The 24161-nt window shown below is 44.7% G+C and overlaps 1 protein-coding gene across 3 annotated transcripts in view; it reads right to left on the bottom strand.

Annotated features, from left to right (window-relative positions):
* Positions 1-204: 204 nt before the first annotated feature.
* Positions 205-24161, bottom strand: part of LOC139415155 (EH-domain containing 3) — a 35071-nt gene continuing 11114 nt past the window's right edge. For 2 of the 3 annotated variants that reach the window (XM_071163024.1, XM_071163023.1), the window contains 4 exons: positions 22414-22511; positions 7520-7932; positions 3003-3167; positions 205-2418 (listed from right to left, as the gene is read on the bottom strand). In XM_071163024.1, coding sequence (XP_071019125.1) covers positions 1888-2418; positions 3003-3167; positions 7520-7932; positions 22414-22511 — 1207 coding nt within the window. In that variant the 3' untranslated portion in view covers positions 205-1887. The remainder of the gene's footprint in view (positions 2419-3002; positions 3168-7519; positions 7933-22413; positions 22512-24161) is intronic. The other variant, XM_071163025.1, reaches the window with a different exon arrangement.

The raw sequence follows: 24161 nt of genomic DNA, 5'->3' as shown, positions 1-24161 counted from the left end.
ACACTTTTTGGGTCACTACATGATTCCATATGCATTTCAAAGTTTGGATGTCACTATTATTCTACAATGTAGTATAATAGTACTGTGCATCTCTGGTACTGTATATCTCTAACGGGTGTGCATGAAAAAAGTAATCTTGTAGATTCATAATTCAGGACTCTTACCGTAATTAGTCTAAACAAAAGCAGGAACCAGAATGAGAAATGCTTGGCTCTGTCACCTTTATTAGTTGCAAGATCCACTCAATTTGATGAAGACAGGATACTTAGGGTACTATCAGCAGCAACAGATGAATACACAGCAGAAGAGAAGTAGAGCAAGTATCAGTCATATCAGTCAGGGAAAGAAACCTACCACTTGTGTACAGTGTGAGTGGAATAAACTCCCTTAGATACTGTACAGTATAGTCTATCAACATTTCAATTTCCCCTGGGAACTACTTTCAGATGAGTGTTCCCTCACTATGATCCCAATAATAACTGTCACTGTATAACTATAGCTACAAAATTAAACTTGCCCTGGACCTTTTCTACATGCAATTCTCATGTATTTCTGACCTATTCCACCGTTCAGTTTCTGAATAATCAGGTACAAGAACACAGGGTATTTGGATTATGACTTCATAATATTTATGGTGGATAATATCCAGAAGTGGTCTCAACTACAACACGGGATATCATAGAATATAGAGCGTAGAACAGTCTCTATGATAGATATACACTGTATGCCGATAGAATATTGAACGTCAGAGTATAGCAAGACTATAACTATTGTATTTTTTGGTGCTATTTATCGAGGGAAGCAATCGAAGATAAGTGGATGTGAGTAGTGATTTGAAACCTTTGCTTTTTAATGGGTTATGCATCCAATGAGCACAGATGAACAAGGGAATATTTGTATGTATACTGTACTGTGTCCAATTGGAAACGCCAGAACAGGACATAAACATCATCTCCATTGTCAGTTCACCTCCTTATATCTATGGAAAGATTGAAGTCTCTTTCTCTCAACAGTGATTAGAATTACATAAGTATGCTAAATAATAGATCAAATAGGAATTAAACATACAGACGTTTGACAAGGATACTAGTTACTAGAAGGCAATTTCAAACACTATACATTTAAAGGTCTACCAACTCTTAGATTTCCGATATCCCAGCTATACAGTTGTAACAGTCTCTTGGTCAGGCTATGAAGGGCCTGCATGTGTTAGGATGCTGCCTGTTCACAAGAAGAAAATATCATATGCCTACACTATTTTTTTATAAAAAGGATTCCTGTCACTACATTTGACCGTTATTGTGTTTTAAAGTGATAACTAGAAGGATTATTAAGATTTAGTATTGATATTAGTTTATCCTTTTGAAACATGCCCATTTTCTGGGGAGATATGAAGCAGACTACAAAACAGGCTCAAATAAAATACAAATGAATTACAAATCATTTATGCTGAAGAGAAACAGACAGTGTTCATGTATCCAATGATAATGCAGGTTATTGTATCACAGATAGCACACTCTCAGTGGTGTATAACAATAGGGCATGTGGGCGGTGCAGAGTCCAATATCAGTTCCCTCGACTCTGAACTTTGAACCATGACCTTTACCCCCTTCAACCCGGTTCAATAAAAAATAAAAAAAATAAATCAGAAATCTCCCAGAAGACCAAACCAATCCCTTTGCTCCCACTAAGCATAAACACAAAGTTTCTGCTCTTCTTTGTTTCTTGTTGAAGCGTGGTTGTCCAACCTTGATAAATTTACCCCCACACCCACCATAGATCCTTCACTGTCCTTCCTCTTACCCACTCCCTCTCTTCTTCCCTCTTACTCACTCCCTCTCTTGTTCAGCGCCCTGAGGAGGTGAGCGTGCGGGGGGGGGGGGGGGTCTACTCAGCAGTGATTTTCCTCTTGGAAGGGGGGATGAGATGACCGGGGAGGTCGGCGGGTAGCTCGTGCCCCTCCAGTTTGACTTTGATCAGGTGATTGGCCAGGGCAAACTCCTCGTCATCCAGCATCCCATCCTTATCGATGTCAGCCAGCTTCCAGATCTTCCCCAGCACCGTGTTGGGAAGCTTGGACTTCACCATCTCTTTCTTGGCGTTGGCACCAGTCACCTTCCCGTTGACCGGCGACAGCGTGTAGAAGATCTCATCGTACATGGGCTTGTCGCGGGCCACCACCCACTCTGCCTCATCGATACCCTCCCCGGCGCCCTCGCCATAGCCGTGGCCGAAGGGCCCGTTGAGGGTGCCGTCGAAGGCCCCTCCCTTCACCACCTGCTGGGGTCGGTTGGTCTCCTCCTGTCTGACCAGCACCATGAGACCGGCGATGTCGTGGGCCAGCATGTCGTCCACCGTGTCCAGCAGCTTTATCTTCAGGGGCTGGAACTTGTTCAGGTCGTGGGCATTAAGTTGCTCCTATAGGAGGGAAGAGAGGGCAGAGGTAAGTGGTCAAAAGAGCAGTGTCTTACTCACTACAAACAGTTTGGGGTCAAGCTGATCTTAGTTGATGCATCTCTACATTCTATTTTGTGTGAGAGGGAGTCGGAACAAGATACATGACTGTCCTGGTCTGTGCATCAGAGATACAGTATGTCAGAAAGGATCAACATGACTACTGCTTACTTTCTGAGCCAAGTCATGTTGGTGCTTCTCTCAGTGAGGAAAACAAAGTGCTCATCAGGCCCAGATGGACTGGGGGTGGTTCAGATCTAATTCCTGATTACAGCCAATCAGAAAGGAGCTTGTTTTGTCACCATGGCTCAAAGTAGTCCCAGTAGGACATGTTTGTGAGTTAGCTCAGTAATCAGAGGAAAAGAGCACAGACTGTGGGCTTTATCCATCACTCCCTTGGTAAACATGGCATTGAGTCATGAGTCATGTTCGTAGTCATTTTATATTTCAAGGTTTTTTGGTATTTATGGTATGATGTCATCTGTCCAGCCCATATTTGACACCTACCCTTAGCTTTACTCAAGAGAAGCCCAATCTTTCTATCTCACCTGCATCTTCTTGAGGTTGGGGAAGTCTCCAGGGGAGATCTGGTGTTCTCTCTCAATGCGGCTGTAGATCTCTCCCAGACTGTTAATCAGCTCCTTCTTCTTGCCCTCCTTCCCAAACACACTGGGCATCTCCTTTTTCAGAGAGCTGATGATATAGGCATGGACCTAGCAGGGCACAGAGCAGTACACAGTCTACTCAGTGTGGACTGTCTGTTAAGACTGAGTAGGGCAGAGAAAAATCACTCATATAGTGCTTCCTCAAATACTGGATTGGGACCCATACAGGTGTTGCAGCCAGCTTCTATTGGGTCATAGCTAGAAAGATAGTTTTGTTTATGTGTCTATTGTGCCACCAAGGGCTCTTCAATGTTCCTCCTAATATCTCAGATGTCCTTGAAACTGAAAATAATGAACATTATGAACATTCAAACAGGAAGGAAGCACTTAAAGCAGTTTTATGAGAGAGCATGTGGCGGGTATCACACCCAGCTACACAAGAGGTTTCCCTTCCTTAGGGTTTCCTAGAACTGAGAGGGAAGGGGAAAATAACCTCATCACACGACTGACTCCCCTTGAGATTTCTGAGAGATATTTCACCAGAACATGTTATGCATGTGCTATATCAGAACGCAGAACTGAACATGGTATGTGTAGAGAACACAGATTACATACAGTGCATTCGGAAAGTATTCAGACACCTTGACTTTTTCCACATTTTGTTACATTACAGCCTTATTCTAAAATTGATCAAATTAAATAAAATCCTTACCAATCTACACACAATAACCCATAATGACAAAGTGAAAACAGGCTTTTAGAAATGTTTGCTAATTTATTCAACCTTAAAAACAGAAATACCTTATTAACAAAAGTATTCAGACCATTTGCTATGAGATGCGAAATTGATCTCAGTTGCATCCTGTTTCCATTGATCATCGTTGAGATGTTTCTACAACTTGTTTGGAGTCCACCTGTGGTAAAGGCACACACCTGTGTATATAAGATCCCAGAGTTGACAGTGCATGTCAGAGCAAAAACCAAGCCATGAGGTCGAAGGAATTGTCCTTAGAGCTCCGAGACAGGATTGTGTTGAGGCACAGATCTGGGGATGGTTACCAAAATATTTCTACAGTATTGAATGTCCCCAAGAACACAGTGGCCTCCATCACTCTTAATTGGAAGAAGTTTGAAAGTACCAAGACTCTTCCTAGAGCTGGCCGCCCGGCCAAACTGAGCAATCGGGGGAGAAGGGCCTTTGTCAGGGAGGTGACCAAGAACCCGATGATCACTCTGACAGAGCTCCAGAGTTCCTCTGTGGAGATGGGAGAACCTTCCAGAAGGACAATCATCTCTGCAGCCCTCCACCAATCAGGCCTTTATGGTAGAGTGGCCAGACAGAAGCCATTCATCAGTGCAAGGCACATGACAGCCCGCTTGGATTTTGCCAAAGGGCACCTAAAGGACTCTCAGACCATGATAAACAAGATACTCTGGTCTGATGAAACCAAGATTGAACTCTTTGGCATGAATGCCAAGTGTCACGTCTGGAGGAAACCTGGCACCATCCCTACGGTGAATCATGGTGGTGAGAGCAACCTGTGTGGGGATGTTTTTCAGTGGCAGGGACTGGGAGACTAGTCAGGTTCAAGGCAAAGATTAATGGAGCAAAGTACAGAGAGATCCTTGATGAAAACCTTCTTCAGAGCACTCAGGTCCTCAGACTGGAGTGAAGGTTCACCTTCCAACAGGACAACGACCCTAAGCACACAGCCAAGGCAACGCAGGACTGGCTTCGGGACAAGTCTCTGAGTGTCCTTGAGTGGCCCAGCCTGATCGAACATCTCTGGGCAGACGTGAAAATATCTGTGCAGTGATGCTCCCCATCCAACCTGACAGAGCTTGAGAGGATCTGCAGAGAAGAATGGGAGAAACTTTCCAAGTACAGGTGTGCCAAGCTTGTAGCGTCATACCCAAGACGACTTGAGGTTGTAATCACTGCCAAAGGTGCTTCAACAAAGTACTGAGTAAAAGGTCTGAATACTTATGCAAATGTAATATTAAAGTTTTTAAATTTGTATACATTTGCAAAAATGTTCTAAAAAAACAGGTTTTGGTTCATGATAATGGAGTATTGTGTGGAGATTGATAAGGAAAAAACAATTTAATAGTGTGTGTGTATGTGTGTGTGTGTGTGTGTGTGTGTGTGTGTGTGCACAGGCTGGCACTACTTGAGTAACCAGCTCCTTCAGTGGAACCTCTGTATCCTCTGCCTCTGTTTCCCTTTGGCGTATGGATGAGCACACTGCTGCTGACAGCAGAGGAAGCCCACTTCTCTGGTCTGGTCAGGACAGAGGCATAGGACAGGACATGGACCAGGTTCCATGGACCAGGAATAGGGGGACAGGGGACAGGAGGAGGCCGGAGGTGTGTTACCATTTCCTCTCAAGGTGACCACCTGTTTGGGGGTGATTCCTTGGACTGTGGCCAGGGAAGCCCCCAAAACACGCACACACGGGCACACACACACACACACTCCCTCCTCAGGAAATCCTGCTGTGGCTGTGTGATCTCCAGAACAGCCATCTGAAGTGTTGAGATGAGGTGGTGCCTGTATTGTATGGCAACAGAGGACCTGGTCAACAATCACATAGACTGGTATGGGGCTAATAGGAGAGGAAGCCCACAGTTAAGCCGCTGTATAGGCTATGACATAATAACCTCCTGAGCTCAGGTGGCATGTCAAATCAATGCTACCCAATCTCTCTCTCTCTCTCTCTCTCTATTTTACATCAGAACGGTCTCTCCTCTGTCTCACTGCTCTCTGATGATTATCTCATGAAGTTCCATTCCACACTAACTGGACAAGAAGCTGATATTTATGTTTAAATATCCAGTTGGAACCACATGATAAGACCAAGTTCATCCCAGGAATTCTGACAACCTCATCAATTAAACACTCCCCACTATTCCTGATCACACACACACACTATCATTTAGCTATGGGCTGAGAAGATTGTACTGCAAATCAAATTTGCCTGAGACGTCACAGTAACTGGTGACAACACCATATAGTCACGGCTAGGCCCCCAAAGAGACAGAGTGGTGTTAGGGCCTGTGGATTGGTCTGAGTTCAGGAGATGGAGAAAAACCCCTTTTCTCCATCTCCTGAACTCAGACCAATCCACAGGCGATCAAATCAAATCAAAGTTTATTTGTCAAGTGCGCCAAATACAACAGGTAGACCTTACAGTGAAATGCTTACGGTGCTACCTAGAACTTAATAAGATACCAGATGGAGAGAGAGACAGAAAGAGACAGAAAGACAGAAGGGGTTGAGGGATTCCCTGGCTGTCTGGGAGGCTGATACCATAAATACAGCCTTGGGGAGAAAGATTCTTCATGTGAGGCGGATTGTTAATCATCAGTGGCTGTGAGGATGATTGTATGAACACAGACACTCTGTACTGTGTTGATTGACCTGTCTTTATCCTGATCACTGCTTGGATCCCAGGATGCTCATCTATCGGTCACCCAGTACACTCTTAGAAATGGGTTCCAAAAGGGTTCTTCGGCTGTCCCCATAGGAAAAACATTTTTGGTTCCAGGTAAAACCTTTTTGGGTTCTATGTAGAATCCTCTACAAAAGGTTTCTACCTGGAACCAAAAGGGTTCAAGCTGGAACCAAAAAGGGCTCTTCAAAGGGTTCTCCTATGGGGACAGCCATATAACCCTTTAAGGTTCTAGATAGAACCTTTTATTCTAAGATTGTAGGCCTTGATCACAGAACCACTGACCTTGCAATCTAGTTTGGAATAAATTATTCATCAATATAATAATATGATCAATATAGTAACACATTTTTCTTATCGCCATAAGACAATAAAAGCATACCAATGCTACTTTGTCACCTCATTATTTGAAAAACATGGTCAATCTGAGGTCAAGTTTTGTCCCATGACTAACTCCATCTACCATACCTTGTTTACATCCAATTGCAATCAACGCTCTATGCCAAATGAACAGTAGTGACCTGTGACTGATAATTGATTTGGTGTGACTGTTCTTAGTGCCACCAATGCTTTAGGACTCTATTAATGTGTAGCTCAGTTGGGAAGGCACCCTGGTACCGCCACTGTACCAGCCCTCATCACACCACGCAGTCACACAATGTCCAGGGATTGCAGCTTCGCTCAGTAGGGAAAGGTTATCTTGCCCTGACAAAGTGGATGTAATTGCAGTCATTACTCTTCATTACTCATCAGTCAGGATTGGTAGCTTATTAAGTTCAGTAGCAACTCCTGTATGGAGATTCTGTTCCATTCAAAATACCTATTTAACAATTACTTTTCTTCTCTTTCGAAAAAAGACTTAATAACTAATAAAAGAGAACTTCCTAGTTAGGCCAAAATGACATAACATAGTGCTTAGGAGTACTAGCCAATCGTACTTTTGTGAGAGAATGTATGTTTGCACGCGTGTGTTGGTCCATGCATACAGTATGTGAGGTTAGAGCTTACCTTGGCGAGGCGTGCCCTCTTGATGAGGTCATTGAGCTTCCTGAGGGCAGCGTTGCGGGGCAGTGACTGGATGTCCTTGAACAGGTCCTGCTCCTCCGCCTCAAACAGCTTACGGTTGTCGGGGATGAGCAGCGGGTGCGACCAGAATGACCCTATATAGACACGGATCACCTCGGGTGTGTTGACGATCTTCCCCAGCGACCACATGAGTGCACCGTAGACCCTCATCAGCTGCTGCGTCTCAATCTGGTCTGCCTTGTTTAGAACCACCCGGATCTTGTCTTCGTGATTCTTCAGGGCCTTGATGACCTCCGAGAACTCGTCTGATATGTCCAGCTTGTGGGCGTCGAAGAGGAGGATGATTCGGTCCACGCGCTCTGCAAACCACTCCAGCACGGCGGCGAAGTCGTAGCCTTTAGACACGTAGGGGGTGAGGGGAAGCAAGGGTGGGAGAGGTGGGAGAGAGGCAAGAGAAAGGCAAGGATGGAGGAGAGCCAAGAGAGAGGCAGGGTAGAGGCAGGGGAGTGGCAGGGGAGAAGCAGGAGTGAGGCAAGAGAGAGGCAGGCGAGAGGCAGGAGAGAGGCAGGGGAATGGCAGGGGAGAAGCAGGAGTGAGGCAAGAGAGAGGCAGGCGAGAGGCAGGAGAGAGGCAGGTGTGGGAGAGAAGTGGGAGAGAGGCAGGGGAGAGGCAGGAGAGAGGCAGGTGTGGGAGAGAAGTGGAAGAGAGGCAGGTGAGAGGCAGGGGAGAGGCAGGCGAGAGGCAGGAGAGAGGCAGGGGAATGGCAGGGGAAAAGTAGGAGTGAGAAAAGAGAGAGGCAGGCGAGAGGCAGGTGTGGGAGAGAAGTGGAAAGAGGCAGGGGAGAGAAGCGGGAGAGAGGCAGGGGAGAGGCAGGTGTGGGAGAGAGGCAGGGGAGAGGCAGGAGAGAGGCAGGGGTGGGAGAGAGCCAGGGGTGGGAGAGAGGCAGGAGAGAGGCAGGGGCGAGGCAGGAGAGAAGCAGGAGAGAGGCAGGGGTGGGAGAGAGTCAGGGGTGGGAGAGAGGCAGGAGAGAGGCAGGGTCAACAACCAGCAGAACAACAGACTGTTGGAAGACCAGGGAGGCCCAGTGGTGTCCAGCTAAGTAACCAGAAGAGTGTTGTGAGCTTGGTAGGCCTATTGCTCAAGAGTATGACAAGTCATCAATTACAAAAGAGAACAGAACCACTTGTTAAGATAGAGGCTGAAAGGCATTTGAACACAATGAGGTAATGGTTGATCATTTGGTATCTTACCACTTACCAGTGAGAACATAACATGATGACATTATTTACTTAAACCCGTGCTAATATATCTTGAACTCACTGCTTGATTTGCACTTAGTTCTCATCAACTTGACATGACAGGACAGGACAGGACACGACAGTGTGACTCAGCATATAGCTTCACGACCCTCTTCTCCTCTCCTCGAAGCATTAGCCGCCTGACCTCAAGGGGCTCTCCTAACCTACCCTCGGCCTCACTGGCTGGATAACAGGCTTTACACCAAAGGAGGCTGCTGAGGGGAGGACGGCTCATTATAATGGCTGGAACGGAGCTAATGGAATGGCATACAACACCTGGAAACCATGTGTTTGATGTATTTCAAATCAAATCAAATTATATTTGTCACATGCGCTGAATACAACAGACCTTACAGTGAAATGCTTACTTACAAGCCGTTAACCAACAACGCAGTTTTAAGAAAATACAAAAAAAGTAAGAGATAAGATGAACAAATAATTAAAGAGCATCAGTAAATAACAATAGTGGGGCTATATACAGGGGGTACCGGTACAGAGTCAATGTGCGGGGGCACCGATGTCGAGGTAATTGAGGTAAAATGTACATTTAGGTAGAGTTGTTAAAGTGGCTATGCATAGATAATAACAGAGAGTAGCAGCAGCGTAGAAGTGTGTGTGGGGGGGGGGTGGGGGGGGGTAGCCCTTTGAGTAGATGTTCAGCAGTCTTATGGCTTGGTGGTAGAAACTGTTTAGAAGCCTCTTAGACCTAGATTTGGCGCTCCGGTACCGATAGCAGACAGAACAGTCTATGATTAGGGTGGCTGAAGTCTTTTGACGATTTCTAGGGCCTTCCTCTGACACCGCCTGGTATAGAGGTCTTGTATGGTAGGAAGCTTCGCCCCGGTGATGTACTGAGCCGTACGCACTACCCTCTGTAGTGCCTTGCGGTCAGAGGCCGAGCAGTTGCCATACCAGGCAATGATGCAACCCGTCAGGATGCTCTCGATGGTGCAGATGTAAAACCTTTTGCCAAATCTTTTCAGTCTCCTGAGGGGGAAAAGGTTTTGTCGAGCACTCTTCACAACTGTCTTGGTGTGCTTGGACCATGTTAGTTTGTTAGTGATGTGGACGCCAAGGAACTTGAAGCTCTCAACCTGCTCCACTACAGCCCTGTCAATGAGAATGGGGGTGTGCTTGGTCATCCTTTCCCTGTTGTCCACAATCATCTCCTTTGTCTTGATCACGTTGAGGGAGAGGTTGTCCTTGCACCACACGGTCAGGTCTCTGGCCTCCTCCCTATAGGATATCTCATTTTTCGGTGATCAGGCTTACCACTGTTGTGTCATCGGCAAACTTAATGATGGTGTTGGAGTCGTGCCTGGCCGTGCAGTCATGATTGAACAGGGAGTACAGGAGGGGACTGAGCACGCACCCCTGAGGTGTCCCTGTGTTGAGGATCAGCGTGGCGGATGTGTTGTTACCTACCCTTACCACCTGGGGGCGGCCCGTCAGGAAGTCTAGGATCCAGTTGCAGAGGGAGTTGTTTAGTCCCAGGGCCCTTAGCTTAGTGAGGAGCTATGAGGGCACTATGATGTTGAATGCTGAGCTGAAGTCAATAAATAGCATTCTCACATACTGTAGGTGTTCCTTTTGCCCAGGTCGGAAAGGGCAGTGTTGAGTGCAATAGAGATTTCATCATCTGTGCATCTGTTGGGGCGGTATGCAAATTGGAGTGGGTTTAGGGTTTCTGGGATAATGATGTTGATGTGAGCCATGGCTACAGACGTGAGTGCTACGTGTCGGTAATCATTTAGGCAGGTTACCTTAGTGTTCTTGGGCACATGAACTATGGTGGTCTGCTTGAGACATGTTGGTATTACAGACTCAGACAGGGAGAGGTTGAAAAATCAGCGAAAACACTATTTGATACCATTCTATTGGTTCCGCTCCAGCCTTTGCCATGAGCCCGTCCTCCACAATTAATGTGCCACCAACCTCCTGTGCTTTACACTAAGTGGGTAACTGAACCACTTTACTCTCCTCCTGCCAGCAGCAAATAGATAGAGACAGAGGTGTTTCAGCACAGATAAAGAGAATCCCCCAAATGATGGCTAATCTAATGGAGCAATTAGCTGTCTAATCTGAAGGCAGTGATCCCAGAAGCCAGGAGACAAAGAGAGCCGTCGGGGGAAAACAGATTTCCCCCGCAGAGAAATGAAAATGTACTCTACTCTCAGATGATGAGTAGTCCATACCCAAAGCATGTATTCGTAGTGAAGAAGGTAGCTAAGTCTCCCACTGACAAGATGTCAGTGGTAGACATCAATAAGTATGACAGCTTATTTGAATGCCATTGAAATGACAGAGGAGTTCCCATTGGATGGTGATGGTATTTCACTGTATCGTTGATTGGACTCCAGGTTAGCTGAGACCTGACTCCACTTAGCTTTTGGAGAAGTCATTAGCCGAGGGGTTCACATACTTTTCCCAACCTACACTGTGAATGTTTACACAGTGTATTCAATGAAGATGAAAACGTATAATTGTTTGCTTGTTATTCGTTTAAGCAGACTGTCTATTGTTATGTCTTAGATGAAGATCAGATACAATTTTATGACCAATTTATGCAGAAATCCAGGTAATTCCAAAGGGTTCACATACTTTTTCTTGCCACTGTACGTGCTATAGCATTATGAGGACAATACATAAACATACAGGTTATAGGTACCTTGAGAGAGATAAAGCATCTGTGAGGAACACACAATTGAGTTGAAAGAAGAGAGACAATTGAAAGGACTATGAAATACACTGAACAAAAACATAAATGCAACAATTTCAAAGATTCTACAGAATTACAGTTTTTATAAGGTAATCAGTCAATTGAAATAAATGAATTGGGCCCTAATCTATGGATTTCACATGACTGGGAATACAGATATGCATCTGTTGGTCACAGATACCTTAAAAAAAGGTAGGGGCGTGGATTTAAAAAACCCAATGAGTATCTAATGTGACCACCATTTGCCTCACACATCACCTTTGCATAGAGTTAATCAGGCTGTTGATTGTGGCTTGTGGAATGTATTCCCACTCCTCATCAATGTCTGGGAAGAACTGGGACATTTTCAGCTTCCAGGAATTGTGTAGAGACCCTTGCGACATGGGGCCGTGCATTATCAGGCTAACGGCGGCAGATGAATGGTACAACAATGGGCCTCAGGATCTCATCACGGTATCTCTGTGCATTCAAATTGCGATCGATAAAATGCAGTTGTGTTCGTTGTCCATAGCTTATGCCTGCCAATACCATAACCCCACCGCCACGATGGGCATTCTGTTCACAACGTTGACATCAGCAAACCGCTCACCCACACGACGCTGTCTGCCATCTGCCCCATACAGTTGAAATTGAGATTCCTTCGTGTAGAGCACACTTCTACAGTGTGCCATTGGCCATCGAATGTGAACATTTAACTACTGAAGTCGGTTACGACGCTGAACTGCAGTCAGGTCAAGACCCTGGTGAGGATGATGAGAATGCAGATGAGCTTCCCTGAGTTGGTTTCTGACAGTTTGTGCAGAAATTATTCGGTTGTGGAAACCCACAGCTGTCTGGATGGCTTGTCTCAGACGATCCCACACGTGAAGAAGATAGATGTGAAGGGCTGGCGTGGTTACACGTGGTCTGCCAAATTCTCTAAAACAACGTTGGAGGTGGCTTATGGTAGAGAAATAAACATTCAATTGCCTGACAACTGCTCTGGTGGACATTCCTGCAATCAGCATGCCAATTGCACGCTCCCTCAAAACTTCAGACATCTGTGAGATAATAAAGCTTTTTCAGCTCATGAAACATGGGACCAACACTTCACATGTTGTGCTTATATTTTTGTTCAGTGTTGAAAAAATACTAAGATGACCACCCAGGACTTCCATTTCAGGTTGATTGTTTGTGCATAGACACATCATAGACACAACAACACAACCTACAACTGTGTTTTTGCAGAGACACTGAATATTTCAATATCAAGACACATATGCCTACCATCTTTCACCTGCCTCCTGAAGCACCAAACATCTCTTCTTCAATCTTTCCAACTCCAGGGGTGCTAGGCAGAGCTCCTCCTTACCTTGGAGCACTTACAGCGAAGGGGAAGAGTTCCACAGAATTCCCAGAATTGAAGACCGTACCAGAAGTTGGGATTAGTGTGTTAATGTTGCTCAAATCACAGGCATGGAATATGGCAGCCATGGCCATGTTTCCAGGGAAGGATGTTATCCCATGCCGACACAGGGGATAGAGACGCATAGGCCTCATCCCTGATGATTTGGCAGTTTCACTATGGGGCTTTATTGTTACCTGCGGTAGGGATGGACAATATATCTCTCTTACCTTTTCTTATGAGGTGGTGGTGTTCATTACCTACTTACTACTTCATACGCCTGTTCTAGTGTTTCTCTCATGTTTATTGACTAGACTTACCCGAAAGATATTGTGGATCAACATTTACTGTAAGGGCTTAAAATGAACTAAACACTACGTCTCATTGCTCCTTCACCTCAGCAGGGACTTTGATACATATAGGCAGCCGCACAGGAGGTAAGAGACCATACGTGAATAATGGGCAGGACAATAAGAGCAGTGAAACTGGTTGGCAGGGATTATAAAACGATGTGGGAACAATAGAGGTTAATGTCAGGGAACCCAGTTATTTCATGGCAGGTCTGGCTTGACGCAGCACTGCAGAAACTCCATAGGGTTTATAGTGTAGTAGTATAGGCAAGCTGCATTGGTTAACACTGTGCTTTCACTACAATACCTCCATATGGGCATTTACGATACTCGCTATAGCCGGGTCCATGTTCATTCGCAGCTGTACATGGGGAGAGACACAAACAGAGGTGAAAATGAAATTAAGGAAAAGAAAATTGGGGTTCAGTGCTTCAAGTGGAGATAGAGACGTATGGGTGTACATTATGATAAACACAATACAGTCTAGTAATGCACCTCTCCAGTACTGAAACACAGTCAGGGTCCTGGTAGAATAGAAGGCAAAATGTTTAAAGACCTAGTGCAGTCAAAAATGAGATTTTCCTGTCTTTTATATATATTTCCACACTATGATGTTGGAATAACACTGTGAAATTGTGAAATTGATGCCCTTTTAGTGTAAGAGCTGTTTGAAAAGACCGCCTGAAATGTCTGCCTGTTTTGCTGGGATGTAGTTCTGTCCTGCCTGGTGACATCACCAGGTGGTAAATGAGTTAATAGACCAATACGAGAGTTCCAAACCTCTCTGCCAATAACAGCTAGTTTCCAGTTCCCCCCTCCCCACTCAGACCACTCCCAGACAGATATTTCTCTTCATTTTTGACCATTTTGATTGAAAACATATATTCTGTGGGGTTACCACAGCAACGAGAGAAACCAGAGAGGAGGGGAACGAGACAGAGATGGCAAATATATGCATACTCATACCATTCACACTATAGGGCAAGCCTCAGACAGACCGTCAAGAACCATCACAGAAAATTTTAACTAATTAGCAACATTGCAAGTACTTACTACTTTTTATAATGTTAGCTAACCCTTCCTTTAACCTAACCCCTACCCTATCCTTAACCCCTAACCCAAGGCCTAACTAACGTTGGCTACCTAGCTAACATTATAGCCACCTAGCCACAACAAATTGTAATTTGTAGCATATCATACATTTTGCAAATGTGTTACATATTGTATCAATTGCAATTGATAACATATTGAAAGAACTGCAAGTCTAAAAATATCACATGAATTGTAATTTGTGACATATCATACGAAATGGATGATGGACATCCACAAATGAATTCATATCATACGAAACTTAAGATATCATACTAATTGGAGTGTCCCAGATTTTATTTCCTCTATGTTACATCTACCCCTGAGTCCAGTTGGCAAGGACAGGCTCCACAAACACACACAAACACACACAAACACACACAAACACACACAAACACACAAACACATAGCTGTGCTGACTGTGAGTAAGGTAAATTTAGCCTCCATTTATTTGCTATGGGAACACATTGGAGTGGGGGACTTTGTTCTACACATTGATTTTAAGTGGGTGAACAGCCATGGTAGAATAACATTTTAAGACATTACCATATTTTAAGTAGTTTAAGTAAAAATGAAAAGTGACGACTATATGTAATCTATCAATATTGGAAGCATCATAAAAGTGGACCTGCGTTAATAAAGAATTGTATACCTTGACATACAATAGTTAACAAACCTGGAGCCAATGTTCTGTATGCTCTGCTTCCAAATCAGATGGAAAGAGTGACTATGTTTTATAAGGTCCAAAGTCAATCCAAAGGTAACAAGTGTCAGAACTATTATATATCAAAACTCCCACTTTCTTCACATCACTGACTTGGAACCGAACTGAACACACAATCAGCTAGCTCTATGACTTTGCCTACACTTGGGCTTTAGAAGCCATAGGGAGTGATTGGAATGGAATATCAGATCCAGGAATCTGTCATTTTCCACAGTTCAATGACAGTACAAAAGTAAGGGATAGTCTTCATATCTTTCTTAGTGCTGTACTTCTGACTCCTTGGCCATCAGAAGTTTAACTGTGTTACTGGTTGACATGGGAACTCAGTTTTGGCCCTTGGCTGTGAAAACACTGTAATCAGACAACGATCTACTTCGGGCAGGCATGCACCCTGTCGAAGATGACGATTGTTTAACTTAAAAGGGTGGAAACCACTTAGTAAATAAATAAATTAAGAAGAGACTGTGGATCTCTTTGTTAGATTCAAATTCAGCAAGCTGAAAATGCATGATCAAATGGTTTATTAAGACTTCATAAACTCAGTTCACCTCATCATGAGGGGCCGCAGTTGCTCACTAACTGACTATCAATTAACTGACTATCAGTGACTGACATAACACAAGAAAAACTGATGACATGCAAACAAATTTCGAAATGGCACCTTGTTTATTCTACTATTCTAACTCGCAACTGTAAGTTGAGACCCCGACTGAGTTCCTGAAAAATAATAATACTGGAGATACATGGTTAAAAAGCTCCAAGTCATTTTCTGAATTACTCTTAACGAACTTTTATTATACTGCTTTTTTCATTTTTTTTACCAAAGGATAAAAACAACAGGGATATTAGCGATGGCTGCCCATAAACAAACCAGCTCTCCATTTCTCTATAACTACAAGGATAGGACACACAGTGTGGGGGCTTAGAGACTTTTTTTTATAATTGTCCCTTCTGGGCATCCTTACTGAGGTCATTATCCTGCCCATCTGCCAGGTAAGTCTGTGTTTTTAAGAAACCTGCTTCTCTCTCGTCTCTCTATCCTATGGTTCAGTTCTAATCATACACAGATGGTCACCCGCCTTGTACTCGTGCTGCCATGAAGGGGGAAGGTGTGCCAAATCTCTGTTCAAAGTAATACAATTACTTATTGTGCCAACCCTCTCCAGTCCCCATACATGAGTACTTGTCCCTGGCCAACTGTCGTCAGGCCTCTGGGACTGAAGTAGTTAACAGAGATATGCCCTGTTTGCTACTTAGCTACGACTGGTACTAAAGGGTAATACATTCTGTGAGGTACTTGAAAGTATCAAGCAGTAATTGTCCCTCAACTTTAACCCGTTTCAAACCCACCACTCTTTCTTAAATGTTTGACACAAGCCATCTTATTCAGTGGATGACTACAACATAAACATGGTCATGAGTGATGTTATGTTAATTTGTCCACTGATCCAGGAATCCTAAGACAAAAACAAGCTGTGAAAAGTATCCTCAGTTCTGTCCACTACAGTGCTGTACGTATGATCCTAAGCTGTACTACACACATTATTCAGCACCATTAATCCAACAGGCCCTGTCAGGCCAACACGCAGCGCAGTGGGAGAGGAGACAAAACAGCAGCAAGTACACGCAGTACACACACATACAGGCATGTTAGACACTCACACACATGTACCTGTCTGCTCTAAAAGGATTACACTTGTTAAGCATCTTTTCAACAAGACTACAACCCACATCTCCAAACCACATTAAGCTTACAGCGGGTCAGCTGTTTAACAGAAAGGTTCATATACCTGTTATAAACAATGTTCCTGGGTTTTAAAGTAGTCTCTACAGAGACAAACACTGAGGGCTTATCTTGCTATCTTGTAACACCCGATTGTAAAAGGCAAGTATTTCACAGTGCAACCCAACCTGGTGTGCAGTGTTAAGGCTCCTCACACGGCCAGGCAGCCATTCTCATTAGGAGTGCTAAATCTGAACATCACACTAACACACTAACGAGAGGGAGAGAGCAGCCTGACCCAGAGCATGGGAGAGAGCACAGCTTGCCATGAACTACCATCACACATACTGTAACACAGTGTGTTTGTGTGCTCACATTAGTGTGTGTGCACGTGAGTGACAAATAGAGAGAGAGATAGAGCAAGAGAATGAGAGGGCAAGAGATAAGATTATAAGCGTCGCACACAGTCAGCCAGAGGGAGGCAGCAGTCCAGGGATTCCAGACCAGGGCTTCAGGCTGCAGGGCCGAGACACGGGCAGCTTTACACGCGAGACCGACAGGAAGAGGCTAATGAGAGAGCAGGGCCTAAGGCCCAGCCTGCCCTAATGACTTCTCTGCTCCTAATGGGAATGTACAGGGGCAGGAAGACCACAGCCTTCACTGATGCTATGGATAGAACATTTAGACATTATCAGTGATGTAATATATTAATTGTATTGGGAGGAGAGCTTCTGATGTACAGTGTATGCCTAAACTGTACCTGGAAAAGAGCTTCAAAGTTATCCAACTCTCTGAGGGTGTTTCCACACTTGGTCTTTTTCAGATATTTTTGGTGAACTCAATGTGGTTCGCTTATTTTGTTATTCAGTGTGAACACGCCAAAGAACTCAGACCCCTCAAAAGATCCCTCGAAGCGTACCGAACTGAGACCGTCTCGAGAGGTGGGTTCAGTTCTTTTGAATTCCGCGGTCCAGTGCTCTTTAAGGCAATGTGAACACAAAGCTCCCCAGGTCCACTTGTCATTATTCCCGCACGACAGACTAGACTACCGCAACACTATTTCCCCTGCCATAACCCCTCACATTGGTGCCACTAAATCAAGAACATGATGATGTGCAGGTTCGTGGAAAATAAATGTTTTTGGATATTGATAAGCGATTGTCAAGGATGCACAGAAATGCCAAAATATGTGTGGAGTTTTGTACTGACACGAATTTCTGATAATTAGTATAAGCTAAGAAAGCTTCATACGCTGTTTATTTGATTATGGGGTTTGAATAGGGTGAGAAGACAAAGACATTTGGTGAGAATCACAACATAGGGAAGGTACAAAATCAAGGTCCGTGCAATCCAGAAGCCTTGGGACGTCACAACTCTGACGGTACCCCATTGAAGTTGTCATTTAAAATGGTTACGGTAAGGGTTAAGGTTAAGGTAAGGGTAGGAGTTACAGTTAGGGTTAGGATTTAGCATAGGGACGTCCCAAATATCCCGGATAGCACGAGCCTTCCTTTCTAAAGATAGCAAATGTGAATGCAAAGAGAACTGAGTTATATACCTTTTTTTAATCACAGACTTCACTTTAAAGAGGACTGAGATTGTTTCTTTTAAAGAGGACTACTGCATATGTGAAAACACCCTGAGATCCCCAGGAAACTCAAACTGAGTCCAAGAGTACATTTTATGAATACCCACTATAACACACGAGAGTGGTTTTTAGGGGCCACTTGGTTAACATCGGCTTTGGGACACGCTCACTTCCTGTTATGAATGCTTTAGGGGCATGAAAGGCACAAGTGCATCACCAATAACAACCGGGCCAAATTATAGGGAGAATACGCGGACAAACAAGTAGTAACCTGCAATCACAGGCTTTTGATGATGCCACGTTAGAGTCCCTATACTTTAACTCTAGAATCTAGATACACGACCAGCAGTGTGAATTTGAAAGTACATGTAGGCACAATTTTGTGCCTCTGGTCTAATAAAATGGGAACTACTTGACTATACAAAGTAAGATCCTCAGCATATTAGTCATTCAAGCATTTCCAGTAGTCCCAAAACAGGGATGGATTTCACTAGTAAATGCTAAGCTTTACATTTGAATACACATTCAATGACAACATAGGCCTACTCTGCATAAACTGCTGCATACAATTTGTCTCCATAAGCTCTTTTGAGTTTGGTTGTGGCACAAATGATGTTACACAGTTTACTGGACATTTGTGCTTATGTGACGACATTGGAGTTGCTCTGTATGTAGGGGCTCTGGTTCTGACTACTCCATGTTCCCTGTGTATAGCTCTAAAGCTGGGTTCTCTCTCTGCTTCCTCTCTCCTCTCTGCTCCCCTGAATGAGCCCTAATCCGACTGGACCGTGAGCTCACCAAACACAGAGCCACAGACACACAAGCCACCACACCACTGCAACACACACACACACAGGCAGCCCAAAGGAAAGTGCTGACGGCCGGGGTGGGCCGTGCTGGGTGATTACTGTGGGCTATCGGGTGGGTGATGGACTTTTGCTAAATGTGGAATGAAGTAACTAACCATGCACAAAACAAACAGGAGGACACGGACCCCAGCAGAGATTCCTGGCTGATCTCAGGGGGAGATTACAACCTAGTTGAGCCTGATGCAAAGACAGAGGCACACATCTATCTGCCACACCACATGTCCTATAGACTTGGCTTCAGTAGAGTATACAGTGGTGAGGTAAGGTTTTTTGGGTCTCAGACAGTTCATAGAGAAGAGAAGAAAAGCACAGCACAGTGTGATATGGCAGAATACAGTAGAAGAGTAGATGTGTAGTGGTAAGGTGAGATGAGAGCTAAGGTACAGTAGAAGAGTAGAGGTGTAGTGGTAAGGTGAGATGAGAGCTAAGGTACAGTAGAAGAGTAGAGGTGCAGTGGTAAGGTGAGATGAGAGCTAAGGTACAGTAGAAGAGTAGAGGTGTAGTGGTAAGGTGAGATGATAACTAAGGTACAGTAGAAGAGTAGAGGTGTAGTGGTAAGGGGAGATGAGATGATAACTAAGGTACAGTAGAAGAGTAGAGGTGTAGCGGTAAGGGGAGATGAGAACTAAGATACAGTATAAGAGTAGAGGTGTAGCGGTAAGGTGAGATGATAACTAAGGTACAGTAGAAGAGTAGAGGTGTAGTGGTAAGGTGAGATGATAACTAAGGTACAGTAGAAGAGTAGAGGTGTAGCGGCAAGGTGAGATGAGAGCTAAGGTACAGTAGGGTAGGAGTTCTCAGCAGGTTGCTATCAGCTGGAGGTAACTCTGGCCCTGTGGTGAGGAATGAGACTGGACTGGTTCACAGGAAGCCAGAGTTACTCTCTCTTTTCTCTCCCTGACAAGGAACAAAGATACCCTTTTTCCCAGAATATTGGTGTGTCGCGTGTGCCAAGACATACTTCCGTTCAATCACCTCTGAGGATTCTAAGAATTGTATTTGCATCTCTCACTGTGACATCTATCATCAGTGAAAAGACACAAGAGTGAGGGAAACATTGGCACACACTAAAATAAAAAGTAATGCACCATGTACATACAATGTTGACAATCCATTCTAGCCAGGTACTTCCAGAGAGTGTTTATGGGGTCAGCCTATGGCGGCCTGCTAGGCTAAGTGATAAGTACCATATATGTCTACTGCAGAGTCTTGATGTCCTTAATGATAAGAGGGCTGGAACACTGTGACATCATGGTGACATTGATCAGTACTCCTGTCCCCTTTGCCATTCGCAGAGCCACAGATGCATTCAGAATACCAGAGGGCATAAAGGAAGGTGTATTTACATACTTTGCAGCTTTGAAACCCCTATGAGAGTCATCACTGAAATAAAACACAGATTTCTTATTAGGATTAAGCAGAGTGTACTCAGAGACTAATAGACAATGGTCTTTACTGTTTACTGGAATTCATGTGGAAAGAGCTGCTGGACCATGTTACACAGTCCTATAAACATAGGGGTGTTGCATAGAGTATCTCACGCTGATCTCTGGTGTCTTTCAACACATCATGATTGAATGCAGATTTAAACAATGCCACAGCTACACGTTTCCCTGACTTCCCATACAGTATGTGGTTTTAAAGGGTCAAAGGGTCAGAGGGAAAAAAAAGGTCAGTCACAGAGAAGCAGGATATCTGAAGGTTGCTTGCTATTTTCACCACAAATATTGGGAATTAAAGGTTCAAACATGTCCCAGAAAATGCTAATAGAGTAATTCCAGAAGTGGTTTCAGTGTGGTAGACACAATCACACGGAAGGTTTTGATCCAGAACTGGCTATGCAAATGTCTCAGTGGGTTCAGCAGCACAGGTGGAGAGAGGAGAGGAGGTTGTATGGGATGAGGGGTTGAGAGAGGGGTGGAGATATGGGTAGAGGAGTGGAGAGAGGGGTAGAGGGGTTGAGAGAGGGGTGAAGAGAGGGGTAGAGGGATTGTAAGGGATGGAGAGGTTGAAAGAGGGGTAGAGATAGGGGTGGAGTGGTGGAGGGAGGGGTAGAGGGGTTGAGAGAAGGGTATAGGGGTGGAGACATGGGTGGTGGGTTGAAAGAGGGGTGGAGAGGTAAAGAGAGGGGTGGAGAGGTAAAGAGAGGGGTGGAGAGGTAAAGAGAGGGGTGGAGAGGTAAAGAGAGGCTTGGAGAGGTAAAGAGAGGCGTGGAGAGGTAAAGAGAGGCGTGGAGAGGTAAAGAGAGGGGTGGAGAGGTTGAGAGAAGGGTGGAGAGGTTGAGAGAGGGGTAGAGAGGTTGAGAGAGGGGTGGAGAGGTAAAGAGATGGGTAGAGAGATTGAGAGAGGGGTGGAGAGGTTGAGAGAGGGGTAGAGTGGTAAAGAGATGGGTGGAGAGGTAAAGAGAGGGGTGGAGAGGTTGAGAGAAGGGTGGGGAGGTTGAGAGAGGGGTGGAGAGGTAAAGAGATGGGTAGAGAGATTGAGAGAGGGGTGGAGAGGTTGAGAGAGGGGTAGAGTGGTAAAGAGATGGGTGGAGAGGTAAAGAGAGGGGTGGAGAGGTAAAGAGAGGGGTGGAGAGGTTGAGAGAAGGGTGGGGAGGTTGAGAGAGGGGTGGAGAGGTAAAGAGATGGGTAGAGAGATTGAGAGAGGGGTGGAGAGGTTGAGAGAGAGGTAGAGTGGTAAAGAGATGGGTGGAGAGGTAAAGAGAGGGGTGGAGAGGTTGAGAGAAGGGTGGGGAGGTTGAGAGAGGGGTGGAGAGGTAAAGAGATGGGTAGAGAGATTGAGAGAGGGGTGGAGAGGTTGAGAGAGGGGTAGAGTGGTAAAGAGATGGGTGGAGAGATTGAGAGAGGCGTGGAGAGGTTGAGAGAGGGGTGGAGAGGTTGAGAGAGGGGTGGAGAGATTGAGAGAGGGGTGGAGAGGTAAAGAGATGGGTAGAGAGGTTGAGAGAAGGGTGGAGAGGTTGAGAGAGGGGTAGAGAGGTAGAGAGATGGGTAGAGAGGTTGAGAGAGGGGTGGAGAGGTAAAGAGATGGGTGGAGAGGTTGAGAGAATGGTGGAGAGGTTGAGAGAGGGGTGGAGAGGTTGAGAGAGGGGTGGAGAGGTTGAGAGAGGGGTGGAGAGGTTGAGAGCCGTACCTCTGCTGATCCTCTGCTTCTCTCCAGACAGGATACCAGGAGTATCAATCACACTGATGCTCTCCAGTACAGGGTTGGGCAGCTGGGCACACACAAACCTACAGGACATAAGACAAGATTTAAGAAACACTATAGATAGACCAACACTGAAGAATTACAGAGCCTACATGATCAAATCTGACACAGAAAAAGAGTTGGACGGACATAAGACAAACACTCCCAGACTGACACATAGACACACAGACAGATAGTTGGGTTTTCTTCATGTAAAACAAAGTATTGACCACTTTGGACACAGTTTGTCTTAGGATTCAACATTCAATTATGTTCCAACTGTGACATTGGCTTTTTCTTATCTATGGAAACTTGTTCACACTGATGTCGGAAATGCAACTGATAATAAATCAGAATGTTAGATACATAGTTGAGCTGAACTCTACCCTTTACTCTTGGAGTCTTCACTGCTTAGGGAACGTGCATTATACACGTTTATCTGTTTAAACTGTTTTCTGAGCCAAGACAAATTTCTGTATACTTACTGTGGTACGACAAAGAGCGGCCGTAAGCCAAGAACCCTAACAAACCTTACTCCACACATTTGTTCTGCTACTTAACATCAGAGCCACCTACTGAAACCATCACAAACCATGTGTTCATATCATCTCCCTTAGGACACACGCTATTAGACCACAGCCTTGTGCTGACATTGGAAGCCCTACGTTGATTGCTCCCTCAACCTCTCGTGATCCAAAGTATGAATAGCATATTTAAGAAACACTTAATAGGTAATAAGGCAATAAGCAGCGAGCCCTTACCCAGAGCGAGGTGTGAGGTATGTATGACACGCGCACATCAGATGATAAAGGTTAACAGACCCACTGACGGTCTGCCACTAAAAGGGGAAACCCCTGGACGGTGAGCAGAGGGAAATTCAATCAGAGGTGGAATGTAGAGCTTGTGTAGCAGGTCTCTCCTCGTGGCATGATATCATCCTGTGACATGATATCATCCTGTGACATAGTAAACACAGCTACCGTTGAGGCAGGCTAAACTTAACTTTCACTCTCGCTCCTGCACTCAGTCCGCCTCCCTCCCTTTCCTTCTCTCAAGGACTGTGAGTTTCATGCCAACTGAGAAATATTTAATACTTTGGCATCAGTAAGCTAAGCAACTTACATTGCTTCCATACATAAATCAAAGTGTGGGGGTATTCTCAAACAAATTGGAATTTCTAATTAAATTGTAATCTGAAACTTATTGGAAACTCAGCAGGAGCACAGAGAAACACTCACATGACTAACTAGTAGAGTTCCAGAGAAATCTTTTGGCCATTTGAGCTCAAAGCAAGTTTGAAAAACTTCTTCTCTCAGGGGCCTTTAGAATGTGGAATTCAAAAAACTGATGCACAGTATTGATATTGAATGCTAATTAGTTACTGAACATTCACCATTCTATCTTTGATAAGGCATCTAAAAACAACCTGTAACAGTGCACTTTTCATTTGCTGTATACAAACATGAGTCATCTAACTATATAGAGCAGGTATTCTCAAATTGGGATACCTGCAACGCCGTCGGAGTAAGCCAAATAAAAATGTGATTCACATTTAAAAACAGTCCATTTATACTTTCCAACAGGGCTATACATTTGGATGAGGTTTTTTTCTCGCCTGAGTAGCCTCGTTTCACTGTCAAAAATAAACTTAAACCATCTAGTGTTTAGTGAAAAAACAATTCAATGTCAAATAC

This window comes from Oncorhynchus clarkii, chromosome 8 (assembly GCF_045791955.1).
Source record: "Oncorhynchus clarkii lewisi isolate Uvic-CL-2024 chromosome 8, UVic_Ocla_1.0, whole genome shotgun sequence".
NCBI classification, from domain to species: domain Eukaryota; kingdom Metazoa; phylum Chordata; class Actinopteri; order Salmoniformes; family Salmonidae; genus Oncorhynchus; species Oncorhynchus clarkii.
Note: the sequence above shows the minus strand (reverse complement) of the source record. Positions and strands in the feature narration are given on the sequence as shown.